At 43.4% G+C, this 19,149-nt stretch overlaps 1 protein-coding gene across 4 annotated transcripts in view; it reads left to right on the plus strand.

Annotated features, from left to right (window-relative positions):
* The window catches only part of NEGR1 (neuronal growth regulator 1), an 846,141-nt gene that overhangs the window by 425,474 nt on the left and 401,518 nt on the right, over nt 1-19,149 (plus strand). For 2 of the 4 annotated variants that reach the window (XM_077450476.1, XM_077450479.1), the window contains exon 3: nt 2,828-2,959. In XM_077450476.1, the coding sequence (XP_077306602.1) occupies nt 2,828-2,959 (132 nt within the window). The remainder of the gene's footprint in view (nt 1-2,827; nt 2,960-19,149) is intronic. The other 2 variants (XM_077450477.1, XM_077450480.1) reach the window with 1 other exon arrangement.

Raw genomic sequence — 19,149 nt, forward strand, 5'->3', positions numbered from 1 at the left:
TTTTAGTAATGGCAGCGATCTGCGATCGGACACTTTTGACACTATTTTGGGACCATTGTCATTTATACAGTGATCAGTGCTATAAAAATGCACTGATTAGTGTGTAAATGACACTGGCAGGGAAAGGGGTTCAACACTAGGGGGCGATAAAGGGGTTAAGTGTGTCCTAGGGAGTGATTCTAACTGTGGGGGGGTGGGGGGAATGGGTTACCATTGAGATGGCAGTGATCACTACTCCCAATCACCGGAAGCAGTAGATCTCTCTCATGCGGGTCCCGCGGGCACGGTCACGATGTATGTGGCGGGCGCACGCCTGCTAGCCCCGCCAATTAAAGGGGACATACAGGTACACCGTTTGCCCATCACGGCCCATTGTGCCGATGTATATTGTCATGCAGCAGTCGGCAAGTGGCTAAACCTTCAGTTTTTTTGTTTTTGTTTTTTTTTATTATTATTTTTTTTTTATTTAATTTTTTAAAATTAAAATAACAAGCATGTTACACTTACCTGCTCTGTGCAATGGTTTGCAAAGAGCAGCCCGGATCCTCCTTTTCTGGGGTCCACTGCTGGCCCTCCTCCTTTTCCTGGGAGGCACCCATGTGTGCTCATGCCTGAGCTGCCCAGTTTGCATCTATTGACACAGACTGGGCATTCTGGCCCCGCTCCCTTCTCCCTCGCCACTGAATCTCATTGACAGCAGCGGGAGCCAATGGCTGCTGCTATCAATCAGCCCAATGAGCAGGAAGACAGTGGATCGGATCAAGCTCAGGTAAGAATAATGGGAGGGAGGGGGGCTCCTGCAGCACAGAAAGTGTCTTACCTTAATGCATTGAATGCGTTAAGGTACAAAAAAACCTTGAGGCTTTAGAACCACTTTCATTTACATTGTCCCTTCTTTCTGTATGGGATGATGGCACTGTAATTATTTTAATTAAAAATGTTTTTTTTTTTAAGCGGAGGTCCACCCTAAAGTGGACCTTCCGCTCATCGGAACCCTCCCCCCCTCCGGTGCCACAATCGGCACCTTTCAGGGGGGAGGGGGTGCAGTTACCTGGATAATCCAGGTAACTGCACCCACTTCCGGGATAGCTCTCTGCGGAAAGGGGCGTAACTTACGCCCCTTCCTGCAAGTGCCCCGCTGCCTGCTGGGAAACACACAGATCCCAGAGGCAGCGGGGACCGTCCTCATTGCGCAGCGCGATTCGCGCATGCGCAGTAGGGAACCGGGAAATGAAGCCGAAAGGCTCCATTTCCTGATTCCCATACCCAAGATGGCGGCGGCAGGACCCGACAGACGACCTAGAGATCGGCTTCGGGTGCCGACATCGCGGGCGCGCTGGGCGGGTAAGTGTCACTATTTTAAAAGTCAGCAGCTGCAGTATTTGTAGCTGCTGGCTTTTAAAAAAAAAAAAAAACGCGGAGTCCCGGTGGACTCCCACTTTAAATAATCTTTTTTTAATCGATATACAGCTGTCACATGACTCAGCTCTTTCCCAGTCTGTCTGCAGGGAAACAGTGGCAGGAGGAGCCTCTAGTCCTCTGCTGCTGGTCATATGTTTAAAAAAAAATCAAAATCAAAACGCAGCCTTTGGGATACAAAATAAATAATTAATTTCAATAAACTGTTTTAAATTGCCATAAACATATATTTGAAATCAAATGTTTAGAATTGTTTGGCAATAACATGGTGTGGGCACATTTCTGCCAGTCACAGACTGTGCCATGCCCCTCCAGCTTGTCTCTTAGAATAACAGGGAGGTGAAGCCTCCATTAATCTGCATGCAATATCCCTCCTCCATTGTGTTTAGCTGGTTAGTGGGCATGGAGGAGGAGGGAAGGGGAGTGGGCTATCATTTATCATTGTGTATACCCCCACATGTGTGACTCTATAGTCACATGGGCTGCTCAGATGTGATAGGGAGGAAATGTTCAGCATGGAATCTCACTGAAAACTGAGCATGTGCAGAGCTGCCAACACTGCCCTGCAAAATCCCTAGCTGAGTTGGGGACATGGCCAGAAGAGGGAGATAGCGAGCAGCAGAATCAACCTGTTTTTTTTTTTTTTCAGAATACAGAAAATGAAACCCATAGTGACTGAGTGAGTATGAACAGCATGTAATACACCATCTGTTGGTAGTTTGTTATGATGTGGGTTTAGTGACACTTTACCCACTTGCTGACCAGCCGCTGTACTTATACTGCAGCAAGTCGGCTCTCCTCTACAACGGTCTGTGCATGTGAGATTGCAGGCATGCAGGAGCGTGCCCGTGGGTCCGGCGGACTCAATGAGAGAGCACATTTAACCCCTTGATCACCCGCTAGTGTTACCCCCTTCCCTGCCAGTGTCATTTTTACATTGTTCAGTGCATTTTTATAGCACCGATCAATGTAATAATGTCACTAACCCCCAAAAAGTGTCATTTGGGGTCAGATTTGTCCGCTGCAATGTCGCAGTCCTGCTAAAAATCGCAGATTCAACGATGGAAAGATGAAAAATGACTGAAGGTCTGCTTTAAGCAGATGCTGCCACCATCTGGAAATCCACTGTGTAAAAAAAAAATAAAAAAAAATCCATGTAGCTATCTCTGGAGTAAATGTAGAAAGGAAGTGGCTGTTAAAAGGCTAGTAGAGATCAGCAGCACTGAGATGAAACAAACGTTGGAAACAAGGTGAATTTTTAAAAAATACAATTTTTTTTATTTTTTTTTGATGCACAGTGCTTTGGTATGCTAAATGTCAGTCCGCATTTACATCTATTTTTCTATTTTTTTTTATGGCATTATATAATAAATGTAGAACTTGTTTTTTTTCTTTTATTGCATTGCAGTTTCTCCAAAGATCTACGACATCTCCCCCAGTATGATTGTCAATGAAGGAACAAATGTATCGCTTACGTGTTTGGCGTCTGGAAAACCAGATCCATCAATATCATGGAGACATATCTCCCCATCAGGTAAGGGTACGGAAACATTTTTTTATATCTATTTTTTTTTTTTTTTATATATCTTACATATCTATTTATTTTGTTTTTAAACTTATGGCTGAGATTTGTGTATCATAAATAATACGATGGCCCCTCTTATGTGTGGGTCAAACTCTACCCATTAGAATCTTACACTATACAGCTTGGTATGGAAGACATTTCAGAGACAGTTGCAGCGTGAGCCCAAATTCAACGATCAGATGTTGAATCGATCTCCAGTTGCCTTGTACTATTTTCCATGACCACCAATGACAGCTGATCATGTGATGACAACAGAGCCGGCAATTGGCTATTTTTCCTCGCGAGGAGAAAAAAAAAAGGCGTTCACCTGCGGCCGTGAGAGGGACTTCAGTCCTGCTCACGGCGAGCTGGCGCCAGCTTATCAGTGCCCACCTGCCCCCTGCCAGTGTCACCTAAGTATAGGCAAAAGTGCCACCCATCAGTGCCACCCATTAGTGCCCATAGTGCCACCTATCAGTGTCCACAGTGCCACCCATCAGTGCCCACAGTGCCACCTATCAGTGCCCACACTCTGCCTCAACAACAGTGCTGCACCTCAATGCCACATATCCGTGCCCACCAGTGTCATCTACCAGTGCCCATCAGTGGCCAGCAGTGCCGCCTATCAGTGCCACCTATCAGTGCCCATCAGTCCCATCTATCAGTGGTACCTATCAGTGCCAATTAGTGCCACCCATCAGTGCCACCCATCAGTGCCATCTTATCTGTGCCCATCTTTGCCCATCAGTGCCACCTTATCTGTGCCCATCAGTACTGCCTTATCTGTGCCTATCGGTGCCACCATATCTGTGCCTATAAGTGCCGCCTTAACTGTGCCTATCAGTGCCCACCAGTGCAGCCTATCAGTGCCCACCAGTGCAGCCTATCAGTGCCCACCAGTGCAGCCTCATCAACGCATTTCAATGAAGGAGAAAAATTACCTGTTTGCAACATTTTATAACAAACTATTAAACATGATTTTTTTTTTTTGCATTTTTTTTTTGTTTGTTTAGCAAAAAATAAAACTCCGAGCTGTAATTAAATACCACCAAAAGAAAGCTCTATTTGTGGGAAAAAAATTATAAAAATTTAATTTGGGTACAGTGTTGTATGCCCGCGCAATTATCATTCAAACTCCGTCAGCGCTGAAAGCTGAAAATTGGTCTGGGCAGGAGGGGGGTTTAAGTGCCCAGTAAGCAAGTGGTTAAAGGCCTAAGCCCCTGTACACACGGTCGGAGATTTCCACAACCAAATCCGTCGGATTTTGTCCGAAACTGTTGCATACACACGGTCGGACTAAGTTGTCGGAAAATCCGATCTTTCAGAACGTGATGACGTAATTTCGTTACGATGGGACTACATTCAGGCTAGTAGCCAATAGCTTTGATGTAGGAATTTGATCTGAGCATGCGTGGTACTTGGTCCGATCAAAATTCTCTACACATGATCGGAGTATGTCCGATCGAACCAGTTGGTCGGGAAATATTTCCAACCTGTTGGAAAATTGGGTCCGACGGAGATTCGGACGGAATCAGTCCGATGCATACCACACACAGTCGGATTATCTGACGACACGGTCCGATAAGACGCATTCCGACGGATTCTCCGACCGTGTGTACGCGGCATTAGAGAGTGACAATGATTTGTATTAAAATTTGAACCACTTCAGCCCCGGACCATTTGGCTGGCCAAAGACCGGAGCACTTTTTGCGATTCGGCGCTGCGTCAATTTAACTGACAATTGCGCGGTGGTGCGACGTGGCTTCCAAACAAAATTGATGTCTTTTTTTTTCCCATACATAGAGCTTTCTTTTGGTGGTATTTGATCACCTCTGTGGTTTTTATTTTTTACGCTACAAACAAAAAAAGAGCGACAATTTTGAAAAAAAAAAAAAGCAATATTTTTTGCTTTTTGCTATAATAAATATCCCCCAAAACATATATAAATTTTTTTTTTTCCCTCAGTTTATGCCGATACGTATTCGTCTACATATTTTCGGTGTTTATTGTTGGTTTGCGCAAAAGTTAGAGCATCTACAAAGTAGGGGATAGTTTTATGGCATTTTTATTATTATTATTATTTTTTTTATTTTTTTTAGTAATGGCAGCGATCTGCGATCGTACACTTTTGACACTATTTTGGGACCATTGTCATTTATACAGTGATCAGTGCTATAAAAATGCACTGATTAGTGTGTACATGACACTGGCAGGGAAAGGGGTTCAACACTAGGGGGCAATAAAGGGGTTAAGTGTGTCCTAGGGAGTGATTCTAACTGTGGGGGGGGGGGGGGGGATGGGTTACCATTGAGATGGCAGTGATCACTACTTTACTAGTAATGGCGGTGATCAGCGATTTTTATCATGACTGCGACATTATGGCGGACACGTCTGACAATTTTGGCGCAATTTTGGGACCATTCACATTTGTACAGCAATCAGTGCGATTAAAATTGCATTGATTCCTGTGTAAATGTGACTGGCAGTGAAGGGGTTAACATTAGGTGGCGCTGTAGGGGTTAAGTGTGTCCTAGGGATGTTTTCTAACTGTAGGGGGGAGGGGCTGTGTGTGACACATCACTGATCATAGCTCCCAATCACAGGGAGCAGATATCAGTGACAGTGTCACTAGGCAGAACGGGGAGATTCTTGTTTACATTAGCATCTCCCCGTTCCTCCTTTCCGTGAGACGATCGCGGGTATCCCCATGGACATCAAGTCCGCGGGACTGGTGATCCTACTCACGGCGCTCCCGGCCGGCGCGCGCACGCAATGGCGCGGCAGCAAATTCAAAGGGATGTACAGGTACGCCCATTTTTCTGACAACGTACATCGGCGTGCACCGGTTCGAGAAACGGTTAATTTTACCAAATTGGTTTACAAAAAGTAGAAAAACATATAATTTATCAAAAAATACAATTCATGGTAAAAAAGGACGCATATTACCACACCGTATGTTCACATTTCAATTATTCAGTATTAATTAAAAAATTGCATCAACACATCCAACGGCTTTCGGAGCAGCTTGACTCCTTCCTCAGGGAAAGTATTTTGCAATTAATCTAGGTGCAGCCTACAAGATGAGAATCATGTTAAAAACATTAATCAAACTATATACATTGGTGGCTTCTACAGCAACGAGTCGGGTTAGTAGACAATAATCAGTGTCCTTAATTCCATGACCCCCACATACAGTATCTCACAAAAGTGAGTACACCCCTCACATTTTTGTAAATATTTTATTCTATCTTTTCATGTGACAACACTTATGAAATGACACTTTGCTACAATGTAAAGTAGTGAGTGTACAGGTTGTATAACAGTGTCAATTTGCTGTCCCCTCAAAATAACTCAACACACAGCCATTAATGTCTAAACCGCTGGCAACAAAATTGAGTGCACCCCTAAGTGAAAATGTCCAAATTGGGCCCAATTAGCCATTTTCCCTCCTCGATGTCATATGACTTGTTAGTGTTACAAGGTCTCAGGTGTGAATGGGGAGCAGGTGTGTTATATTTGGTGTTATCGCTCTCACTCTCTCATACTGGTCACTGGAAGTTCAACATGGCACCTCATGGCAAATGATTGAGTTGTTGCTCTACATAAAGGTGGCCAAGGCTATAAGAAGATTGCCAAGACCCTGAAATTGAGCTGCAGCACAGTGGCCAAGACCATACAGCGATTTAACAGGACAGGTTCCACTTGGAACAGGCCACACCATGGTCGACCAAAGAAGTTGAGTGCAGGTGCTCAGCGTCATATTCAGAGGTTGTCTTTGGGAAATAGACATATGAGTGCTGCCACCTGAGGGTATAGGTGATGGACGGGCCAAGCATGTCTCCAAAACCCTATTGAGCATCTGTGGGACATCCTCAAATGGAAGGTGGAGGAGTACAGGGTCTCTAACATCCACCAGCTCTGTGATGTCATCATGGAGGAGTAGAAGAGGACTCCAGTGACAACCTGTGAAGCTTTGGTGAACTTCATGCCCAAGAGGGTTAAGGCAGTGCTGGAAAATAATGGTGGCCACACAAAATTTTGACACTTTGGGCCCAATTTGGACATTTTCACTTAGGGGGGTACTCACTTTTGTTGCCAGCGGTTTAGACATGAATGGCTGTGTGTTGAGTTATTTTGAGAGGAGAGCAAATTTACACAGTTATACAATCTGTACACTCACTACTTTACATTGTAGACAAGTGTCATTTCTTCAGTGTTGTCACATGAAAAATATAATAAAATAGTTACAAAAATGTGAGGGGTGTACTCACTTTTGTGAGATGCTGTATATAGTTTGATTAATGTTTTTAACATGATTCTCATCTTGTAGACTGCACCTGTATTAATTGCAACAGATTTTCCCTGAGGAAGGAGTCAAGCTGCTCCGAAACGCATCAGTATGTTGATGCAATTTTTTCATTAATACTGAATAATTGTTATGTGAACATATGGTGTGGTAATGAGCTCCTTTTTTTTTTACTATGAATTGTATATTTTGATAAATTATATATGTTTTTCTACTTTTTGTAAACCAATTTGTTAAAATTAAACTTTGAATTTTAATACAAATCATTGTCACTCTCTTAGGCCATTAAAGTCCCATTGTTAAGAAAGGGGAACTATGTTATTTTATGTATCTTGGGAATGTGGCCATATTTAGCAGATACCTGATCCTCCGATCTAGAATTTAAATCCATTGTCAATTAGTAATTGTGTCTAAATATTGCAGACTACCCAAAAGCGATCTTCAAAATTCTTTGGCAAAAAAAGTAAAGAATAGTGGGCAATGAAGTATTCGTTCACGTGTGTGAATCTTCTATTGTCCATCATCGATCCACAAATGGAACTGTTGCTATGGTGCCGTAACATCAAAAGCTCTTAACCGGGAAGCCACAAAGTCTTGCAGGACCCAAGAGGAGACCCAGGAGGAGACCCAAGAGGAGACCCAGGAGGAGACCCAAGAGGAGACCCAAGAGGAGACCCAAGAGGAGACCCAGGAGGAGACCCAAGAGGAGACCCAGGAGGAGACCCAAGAGGAGACCCAGGAGGAGACCCAAGAGGAGACCCAGGAGGAGACCCAAGAGGAGACCCATGAGGAGACCCAAGAGGAGACCCAGGAGGAGACCCAAGAGGAGACCCAAGAGGAGACCCAAGAGGGGACCCAAGAGGAGACCCAAGAGGTCACCATTTAAGGACGTTGCTCTTAAGCAGGGACCAGTGGAGCCAGAACCACAGGGGACCATTATCAGCCTCATGTGCTATTGCCTAGTAGTTAAAGTGACTGTATTAATGTTTCCAAGAAAAGGTCTACCTTTAAAAGAAGAGTTTACATACTTTCTTGCCACCTGTGCTGCCAAGTGCCGCTCTGTTGCTAAGAAATGGCCTTCGTTTCTCAAAGGTTCCTCCTTCTGCCCTCCACTCATTACACGACACAACTGTATCGCTACCCCCATAGGTACTGCCAAGCGGTACTTGTCCTCTAAAAGTGCCCTGACTTTACAGACACCTCTGCCTTTCTGACACTCTAGGTTCGAACATGAGTTTGTCAGACACAGTTTAACTACGTCAGCCCCGGAAGGTTTTACCCCCTTCCTGACTAGGCAATTTTTTGCGATACGGCACTGCGTTAGTTTAACTGACAATTGCGCGGTCATGTGATGCTGTACTCAAACAAAAATTGACGTCCTTTTTTTCCCACAAATAGAGCTTTCTCTTGGTGGTATTTGATCACCTCTGCGGTTTTTATATTTTGCGCTATAAACAAAAAAAGACCGACAATTTTGAAGAAAAAATTTTTACTTTCTGCTATAAAACACCAATAAAAAATGTAATAAATAAAAATGTGTTCATCAGCTTGTATTCTGCTACATATTTTCGGTAAAAAAATCCCAATAAGTGTATATTGATTGGTTTGCGCGTCTACAAACTATGGGATACATTTATGAACTTTTTTTTATCGTTTTCACAAATAGTGGCGGTGATCAGCGATTTTTTGCGGGACTGCGATATTGCAGCAGACAAATCTGACACTAAGTGACACTTTTTGGGGACCAGTGGCACCAATACAGTGATCAGTGCTAAAAAGAATGCACTGTCACTGTATAAATTACACTGGCAGGGAAGGGGTTAACATCAGGGGCGATCAAAGGGTTAACTGTGTTCCCTAGGTGTGCTTTCTTACTGTGTGGAGAATGGACTGACTCGAGGAAGAGAGACAGAGACATCTGTGTTCCTGATTAGCAGGAATCACAGATCTCTCTCTTCCTGCTGGACAGAACGACAGTCTGCCTTGTTTACATAGGCAGACCAACGTTCTGTCTCTCCAGCGAATTAGGTTTAAGGCTAATGGGTTTCCAGGAAGTTGGTGGGAAAACCGATGACAGTGTTCAGTATAGATGACTCTGTGCCTCCTACGGACACTGTGGCATTTGGGTACTGGGCACCAGAATCGGCGGTGATGATGAACCTCTGATGATCTTGAGGAATGGTCACTGGACCCCTGCCTGCAGAGATTCTGTTGCTGTACCACTACACGACAGCTTGCACAAAGGCAGCACCTGCCCAAACACTCAGGTGTCCCTTAACAACCGATGACTCTTCGGCTGTCAGTGGGATTCCCCGCTGACAGCTCAATATAAAAACAAGAATTCCCAGCAATAAAAAAATAGTGAAAAAAATTACATAAGGTCCCCCCCCCCACCAATCCATACCAGGCCCTTTGGGTCTAGTATGGATTTTGAGAGGAACCCCACTCCAAAATTTTTTTTAAAAAATGGCGTGGTCCCCCCCAAAATCCATACCAGACCCTTATACAAGCATGCAGCCCAGCAGGTCAGGAAAAGGAAGGGATGAGCAAGCACCTCTTCCCTCAAACCATACCAGGCCACATGCCCTCAATATGGGAGGGGGTGCTTTAGGCCAGGGGGGCTCTGCCCCCCAAAGCACCTTGTCCCCATGTTGATGGGGGACAATGGCCTCTTGGCCAGTGTTTGTGGGGGTCTGCGGGTGGGGGGCTTACCGGAATCTGGAAGCCCCCTTTAACAAAGGGACACCCAGATACTGACTCCCCCCTCCCTATGTGAATGAGTATGGGGTACATAGTAACTCTACTTATTCACCAAAAAAGTGTAAAAAATGACAGTAGGCGGTCAAAAAATAAAAAACAATGTCCCGCAATGTAGATCCATCCTCAATCACACTGCCCGCCGCCACTGCCGATCCGAAAAAAGGAAAAAAAAACTGTCCACTCCCTCTGCCTACCAGCTCCATTGTCTGCCAGTTCTTAACCTCTTCAATACCAGGCACTTCCCCTCTTCCTGCCCAGAACAATTTTCAGCTTTCAGTGCTGTCGCACTTTGAATAACAATTGCACGGTCATACAACACTCATACTTGTACTCATACTACATTTTTATCATTTTCTTCCCACAAATAGAGCTTTCTTTTGGTGGTATTTGATCACTTCTGGGTTTTTTATTTTTTGCTAAACAAGTTAAAAAGACCAAAACTTAAAAAAAAAAGTTTTTATTTTTTTCTGTTATAAATTTGGTTTTCTCCTTCACTGACAGGCACTGGTGAGGCTGCGCTGATGGGCACTGATGAGTTGCCACTGATATGGTGGCACTGATGGGCACTGATGAGGAGGCACTAATATTTAGAATTGATGGGCACTGATAGGCGGCAATGATATTCAGCACTGATGGGCACTGATAGGTGGCACTGATGTGCAGCACTAATGGGCACTGATAGGCGGTACTGATGGGCACTGAAAGCAACACTTATGGGCACTAATAGGCAGCACTGATGGGCACTGACAGATGGCACTGATAGGCACTAATAGATGGCACTGATGGAAAGCACTGATGATGAGGTACTGACAGTCGTTACTGATGGGCACTGATTGGCATCTGTGAAAGGCACTGACAGGCGTTACTGATGGGCACTGTTTGGCGCTTTGATGTACACTGATTGGCACTGAGTGGCAGCTGATGGGCAGTGATTGAGCACCCCTGATGGGGGCTGAGCTGATAATCAACATGCTGATTATCAGCACAGACCCCCCTCTCTGACAGGAGAGCCGCTAATCATCTCTCCCTGTCAGCGCGAACCGATGAAAGATGCTTACCGGCACTTCCTGGTTACGCGCTGTGATCAGCTATGATTGGCCACAGCTGATCACGTGGTAAAGAGCCTACATCATAGGCTGTTTACCATGATCGGAGTTGCGGTGTGTCACCACACCACCGGGCACGCGATCGCAGCTTACCCTGCTGGACGTCATATGATGTCCAGTCAGGATGACGCAACCACTTTGCGCACATCATTCTGTTACATGGCAGGCGGGAAGTGGTGAAAGGAGTTGTAAAGTCTCATGGTTTTTCATCTTATTACATTCTATGCATTAAGGTGAAAAACCTTCTGTGCTGCAGCTGCCTCCCTGCTCCAGCCGTTGTCTCGGGTCCTCATTGGATAGATTGATTGCAGCAGGAGAAATTGGATCCTGCTGCTATCAATCTATCCGATGAGGACCCAAAACTCCTTTTTTTCACTTTAAAAACCTAAGGGGCGGGGTCACCCAGTGTGACTTCACCAGGCGGCCCCGCCCCTGGTGATGTCATCAGCCAGGCCAGACCTACAGCTCTGCTCTTTGCGCTGAAAATGTCTATCAAAGTGACAATTTCCCTGTTCCTTTTACAAGAGAATATCTAGGTTTGAACAGACATTCGGTGCACATAAAGTGGGTCAGTATCCTTTCTAGCTATTGAGGAATATATTAGAAATTAAAGTTTTTATGTTAGGAGTTCATCTTTAACTTTTAATTCTAGACTTCAAAGTACATAAACCAACTTTAATATCATTTTTTTTTTCCACTTCTGGCAATTATTTGTGATTGCATTGTTTATAAATGAACTTTTCAGACGTAAATGTTAAACCTGCCCATTCTGAGCAATGTACAAAACCCATAATTTGCACACTTCTGACTTGTTATTCTACAGAATGGGGAAAAAAAAAGAACGTTCATTTTGCTGGAGGTAGAGATTATAGCACTACAGTACAAATGGTTTAATAACTCTTTGTGATTGTATTATAGATTCTAGACGCAGACCTGACTTTAACATCTCAAAGGAGGAGAAAGCTCTTTTGAAAAGACTTAGCTGAGCAACTCAAAAAATATCTTTACTGTAATTTCCTTAAGAAGTTAAATATGAATGTCATTATGTTTAAAGTAGTTTTGGAAATAAGTTTGCAAAATACATTCAAAGGTTTTGGGGTTATTAAAGGGTAATTGTCATCCAGAGACAGGAAGGAGGGGTACGTGGAGTCTCAAGTGCTAAGGAGGGGGATAAGGACCAGGCCTATTTTTCAAACTTGGTGTTGACAAGTTAAAAAAAATTAAAATTACGTAGAGCCCCAAACATATTTTATATAATATATATATATATATATATATATATATATATATATATATATATATATATATATATATATATATATATATATATGTATATATTTATTTTTTCAGACACCCTAGAGCAGTGATGGCGAACCTTGGCACCCCAGATGTTTTGAAACTACATTTCCCATGATGCTCATGCACTCTGCAGTATAGTTAAGCATCATGGGAAATGTAGTTCCAAAACATCTGGATTGCCAAGGTTCGCCATCACTGCCCTAGAGTATAATATATATATGCATATATATATATGCATATATATATATATATATATATATATATATATATATATATATATATATATATATATATATATATATATATATATATAATATTAATTAATTAATATATAATATTTTTTCAGACACCCTAGAGAATAAAATGGCGGTCGTTGCAATACTTTGTCACACCGTATTTGCACAGCGGTCTTACAAACGCAATATTTGTGGGGAAAAAAAAAACACTTTTTTAATTTAAAAAAATAAGAAAACTTCAAAATTGCGCCAGCTTGTGGAATGGTGACAAACTTTGACCCTTAAAAATCTCCAATAGGAGACTTTAAAAATGTCTACAGGTTACCAGTTGTGAGTTACAGAGGAGGTCTTTTACAAGAATTATTGCTCTCACTCTAACGATCACGGGCATACCTCACATGTGTGGTTTTTAACACGTTTACATACGCAGGCGTGACTTATGTATGCATTTGTTTCTGCACACAGGGCGCTTTTATTTATTTTTTCTTATTTATTTTACTTTTTTTTTTTTTTTTTTTTACACTGTCCCTTTTTACACTGTCCCATTTTTGGATCACTTTTATTCCTATTACAAGGAATATAAACATCCCTTGTAATAGAAAAAAAAAGCATGACAGGACCTCTTAAATATGAGATCTGGGGTCAAAGAGATCTCAGATCTCATATTTACACTAAAATACAATAAAAAGAATTTCCCCTTTAACCAATTCAGCCCCTAGAGCACTTTTTGCGATTCTGCGCTGCGTCGCTTTAACTGACAATTGCGCGGTCGTGTGACGTGGCTCCCAAACAAAGTTGACGTCCCACCTCTGCGGTTTTTATTTTTTGCGCTATAAGCAAAAAAATTACGACAATTTTGAAAAAAACGCATTCTTTTTTACTTTTTGCTATAATAAATATCCCCCAAAAATATTGAAATGGATATTTTATAGATAGGCAACTCCTATCCTCATATTGATTACTGGTTCCAAATTAATAATAACTACTGCAGTAGGGAACAGACACAAAAGATATGCTCAGCATCTTTCCAAATAACTGTTCTCCTTTATTATGACGCATTTGAAGGTTTTTATACACATGATTACGTAGGTATCATTATAATATTACAATTGTACCTTTATGGTAACAAGGGGCATATACATAGGCAGGCTAATTCTAATCCGAAAAAAAATGATGGAAGCCGCACTTTTTCCAGCGCACACAAACTGGCCTTGTCTTAAGGTGGAACTGTCTGGAAGAGCCACCCAATGAAGCCCTACTGACCTGATGTGAATAGACCCTCAGCGCACTCTATGGTAGAGGGGAACCCATGATGCACTGCAGCACACCAAAATGCACATACCATACCTTATGGTGCGCTATATTGCTAAAAAAGAATCATGCATTTTTGGGTCTGTTGTGACGTGGCTCCCAAACTAAATTGACTTAATACTTTTTCCCCACAAATAGAGCTTTCTTTTGGTGGTATTTGATCGCCTCTGCGGTTTTAATTTTTTGTGCTATAAACCAAAAAAGCATACATTTTGAAAAAAAAAAACGCAAATTTTTTTACTTATTGCTATAATATATATTCCCCAAAAATATATAAAAAAAACTATTTTTTTCCTCAGTTTGGGCCGATACATATTCTTCTACATATTTTTGGTATTTTTGGTTTTGCATTGTCTCCATTTTATATTGTAAAGTGCTGCGTAAATTGCTGGCGCTATATAAATCCTGAATAATAATAATAATAAAAAAATCGCAATAAGCGATTATTGATTGGTTTGCGCAAAAGTTATAGCGTCTACAAAATAGGGGATAGTTTTATGGCATTTTTATTAATATATATATTTTTTTAGTTATTTTTATCGGGACTGAGACATTGTCATTTATACAGCGATCAGTGCATACAAATGGACTGATTCCTGTGTAAATGACACTGGCAGTGAAGGGGTTAACCACTAGGTGGCAGTGTAGCGGTTAAGTGTGTCCTAGGGGCGTGTTGCTAACTGTGGGGGGCGTGGCTGTGTTTTACACATCACTGATCTCTGCTGCAATCACAGGGAGCAGAGATTAGTGTCACTGTTGCTAGGCAGAACAGGTAGATGCTTGTTTACTTTAGCATCTCCCCGTTCTTCCTCTCTGTGAGGCGATCGCGGGTATCCCCGTGGCGATAGAGTCCGCGGGACTCACGGAGCTTCCCGCTCGCGCCCCCTTCACTGCCTCTTAAAGGACAACGTACAGGTCCGTGATTCGGCCTGTACGCGCCCTTCTGCCGAGTTATATAGGCGTGAGGCCGTCGGCAAGCGGTTAATTCATTGAAGTGTATTTTTTCCCAAAAAATTGCGCTTGAAAGAGCGCTGGGCAAATAAAGTGTGACATAAAATATTGCAGCAGTTGACATTTTATCCCCTAGGGTCTCTGTTATCCTGTGTGCATGAACACACAGGATAACATGGACGGGGGTTAAAAAGAAGTAAAAAAAAAAAAAAAAAAAGCCTAAAGAGGCCTGGAGATCACAAGGCACTGTGAGATGCTTCTGTACACTTGTGTTTGGAGGGGGGGCAGAAAAAACGCACAGCTGAGCTGCATTTGTCACACAACTCCCCTTTAACTATGCCGTTTTATATCAGAGCTGGGGCCATGGTGCCAGCATGTCAGGAGTGTGTATACTTGTAAAGGCAACTGTCAGTTTTCATGTGGAAGTGATACAAGCAGCTCTGAGGCCGCCCATTCATTTCCACAACTGTTTCACCATATGCCCCTCCCACAACTTTTGAGGCAGGGACAGGGGAGAGGCCAGGGGTGGGGTCGAGTGCCCCGTCGAAGGGGGCCCGTCAGATAGGTTGCATGGGGCCCCATGATTTTTAATAGCAGTCCTGGTAGACAGAGTAGGAGATAACTGGACAGATTGGGGTAAGGGGTTCCAGAGGACAGGAGAGGCTCTGGAGAAGTGGAGATGAGCATGGGAGGAGGTGATGAGGGAGCTAGAGAGCAGGAGGTCTTGGGAGGAGCAAAGAGAATGGTTTGGTTGGTATTTTGCAACAAGATTGGTGATGTAGCTCGGGGCAGAGTTGTGGATGGCTTTGTATGTTAGTATTTTGATTTTTTTTTTTTCGTTGGGTGATGAGAAGCCAGTGGAGGGAATGGCAGAGAGGAGTATCTGACATTGAATTTTTAAATTAAATCCGGAGACAGTTTTTTTTTTTACTAGTAATGGTGGCAATTAACGACTCTCTGCCCGTCGCAGCTGCCACCTGCCTCACAGCCTGTCAAGTCTTACTCTCCAGGCCCCGGCTACTGTACTACTTGGTGGGGAGCGGAGGAAGATCACTCCGCCAGGGAAGGCAAGACGATGAGCAGGTGGCTGGCCGAGACTTGAGCCAAGGCAGAAGAACATGCTAGCAGGAGCAGAACGGGCATGCACCCGAAACTGAAGAAATATTCTCTCTGCTCCGACCAGCACATGATCATCAGAAAGGGGCACAGAAAATGAATAAAAAAAAATACACCCCCACCCCTTAAGCTAGTAGGAGTGGCAGAGCAGGTGGGGCGGGGGCGGTGTAATTCAGATATTCCGATTTTAATTTTTTTTCAATTCTGCACTGTGTCCTCAATCCGGTGACTGTCCCCGGAAACCAGAGATGTCTGGTCACCCTAGTGTACGGGTTTCAGGGGGAATGAAACCTGGAAACATGATTCAAAACTCAGACTGTCTAGGTGAATCCCGGACAGGTGGCACCGGCAACCCTAGGTCCAACGCTAAGATCGGGAGCTAAAGTGGTGTTTTTACCGTTAACCTGTCTCCCTTAAGTAAAAACTCTTAAGCCTTTAGCACTACTTTACACAGACCTAAAATCAAAAGTTTGGTCCTCTTTATTGAGACAGCAATAAGAAAGTTGGAAGGGAGATCATAAAGAGAGTATAAAGTCAGCTATGCATTGCAAATCCTGCATTTCTCTGGGTTGACCATGACTTGCTGATGCCGTAGTAGTGTACAGGGGTGCTAACATGAGCGGTCTTCAGTTACAATAAATAAAACTATCAGCACTTCCAAAGCAGGGGCAGACTGACCATTGGGCTGCTCGGGCACTGCCCGAGGGCTCCATGCCATTAGGGGGCCCCATCAGGGTTGCTAGCCTCAGTAAAACCAGGGACAGTATGTAAAAAAAATTATTTTTTTTTTACATCTGTCTTTGAAATGTCCCTTACCGACATCCTTTTGGTCTAAAAATCCTGAGATTATAGCTGCCCCACCTCTCCGGTACCTTCTCAGCCAATAGAAACATGTCTGTGTCTACTGTATGATTGTATACTGTGTGTGTGTGTATACTGTGTGGCCCCATAATCTGTGATTGCCTGGGGGCCCCATAATCTCCTATTGCCCAGGGGCCCCATGAGTTGTCAGTCCGCCCCTGTTCCAAAGATGATGGGCCACGTGACTCACCATACTGTTTTCAGGTCACATAACCGAAGAACTTGGCATCATTGGACCTACTGTTTAAAGTTAGACCTGTTTAAATAGCCCAGGTTGCACTTGGATGGTGCAGACTAGATGCTGCAATATTGTTGCATAACTGCCAACAAGTTTGGCTTGAAAAATACTCCCAGCCCATAATAGCGTTTAGAAAAGCATTGCCCTCTGAAGAGTGGTCAGCAGCTGAAAGCTTTTGAGAGAGCATTTGATATGTCATCTCCTCACCACTGGTTTTAACCTCTAAAAGCCTGCAGCAACAGGCTGAAAACCATGTGCACTGCACACGTTAGCAAGGAAGTTGTGGCATGGCACCATTTACTTGAGTGGGTCACGTATGGTGGGCCATACTTTCTGTGGAATACAATTTGGGATAATGTTTGACGCGATACAAAGCAGGATGACCACGCCGTGTGTATTTCCCAAAACGGCTGCCTGTATACCTTGGAGGAGAGGGGGAGGTGCAGTAAAAACGCAGCTCCACTACTTGTTTTTACCACCTGCCAGCTGGATGTGTTAACTAAGCCCTAAAGAGTTGGCTCCATCTTGTTCTTAATCATCATTTTTTTAGTTGGTCTTGGCGCTCTATTGATTTGCCCTTTATCCCAGTGAACTTTTGAAGCTGGAAGTTGTTTTGCGCAATGAAGTTGTTTGTTTTAGTGATGGCTGAACATCCCGAGGACTATTATTCTTTGTTTGATAAGCTCTACAGATCAGATCCAAAGACAACATTACAGACAAAGACACTTATCAAAATAAGCTCTTTGGAGAATGAGAGATGTACGACCAACAAGATGTAAAGGGTGTATAAAGAGCGTTCACGTTTTTTTTTACCCAATGGGAAAAAAAACATATAGATAGGCAGACAGATACTGTAGATAGATCATTTTTTCCTTGTGTTCGTCAATTGTATTTTAATACCGGTAAGTATTTTAATATAAAATTACCCACTGCATTTATAATTCTAAAGAGTGTGGAGGATTGCAGTTGCCCACCCCTGGTCTATACCCCATAACTTTTTATAGTCTTCGATAAGGAGGAGAAGAATGGGAACCCCTGCCAGGTTTAAATGATGTCTGGCAGGGGGTAAAACTGCCACCCTGTCCCCGGTGACAACCTTTTCACTAGGCAGGAAGTCAGGAAAACTCTCCAACAGACATAAAAAGTGACACTAAACTCTGGTTTAAAAAATATTCATAATATAAGTATGTATTCTTAAGTCAAAAAACTCCCTTCTATTGCGCTCTGCCTCGTCAAAATCTCCAAATTCCTTTTTTTTTCTTTGCTGTTGTGATCCAACTTCCTGTTAGAGGGTGACTACGTTCCTTCTCCATAGTCCAAATGTATGTAGGAACATAGCCACCCTCTCTTGTCCTGAGATGGACTATGGGATGTGTAATTACATAGAGCAGTGCACGTGAGCGCAACTAAAGTCCACTGCTCCTTCCAAACATTCCAATCTTGTTCCAGTCCTGGGCTGCTGCCTCTCTGATAGCCTCAAAGAGAATGCTCAGTAGATGACCAACACTGGGACAGATATTGAGGAGCGCCCTATACAAACGTTCATCACACTCAAGGGTGTGATGAACCCCTTCCTGTTAGAGGGTGGCTACGTTCCTTCTCCATGGTCCAAATGTATGTGGGAACATAGCCACCCTCTCTTGTTCTGAGATGGACTATGGGATGTGTAGTTACATAGAGCAGTGCACGTGAGGGCAACTAAAGTCCACTGCTCCTTCCAAACATTCCAATCTTGTTCCAGTCCTGGGATGCTGCCTCTCCGATAGCCTCAAAGAGAATGCTCAGTAGATGACCAACACCGGGATATTGAGGAGCGCCCTATACAAACGTTCATCACACTCAAGGGTGTGATGAACCCCTTCCTGTTAGAGGGTGGCTACGTTCCTTCTCCATGGTCCAAATGTATGTAGGAACATAGCCACCCTCTCTTGTCCTGAGATGGACTATGGGATGTGTAGTTACATAGAGCAGTGCACGTGAGC

This window comes from Lithobates pipiens, unplaced genomic scaffold, assembly GCF_037356315.1.
Source record: "Lithobates pipiens isolate NorthernLeopardFrog02 unplaced genomic scaffold, aLitPip1_a1.2 Scaffold_23, whole genome shotgun sequence".
Lineage (NCBI taxonomy): Eukaryota > Metazoa > Chordata > Amphibia > Anura > Ranidae > Lithobates > Lithobates pipiens.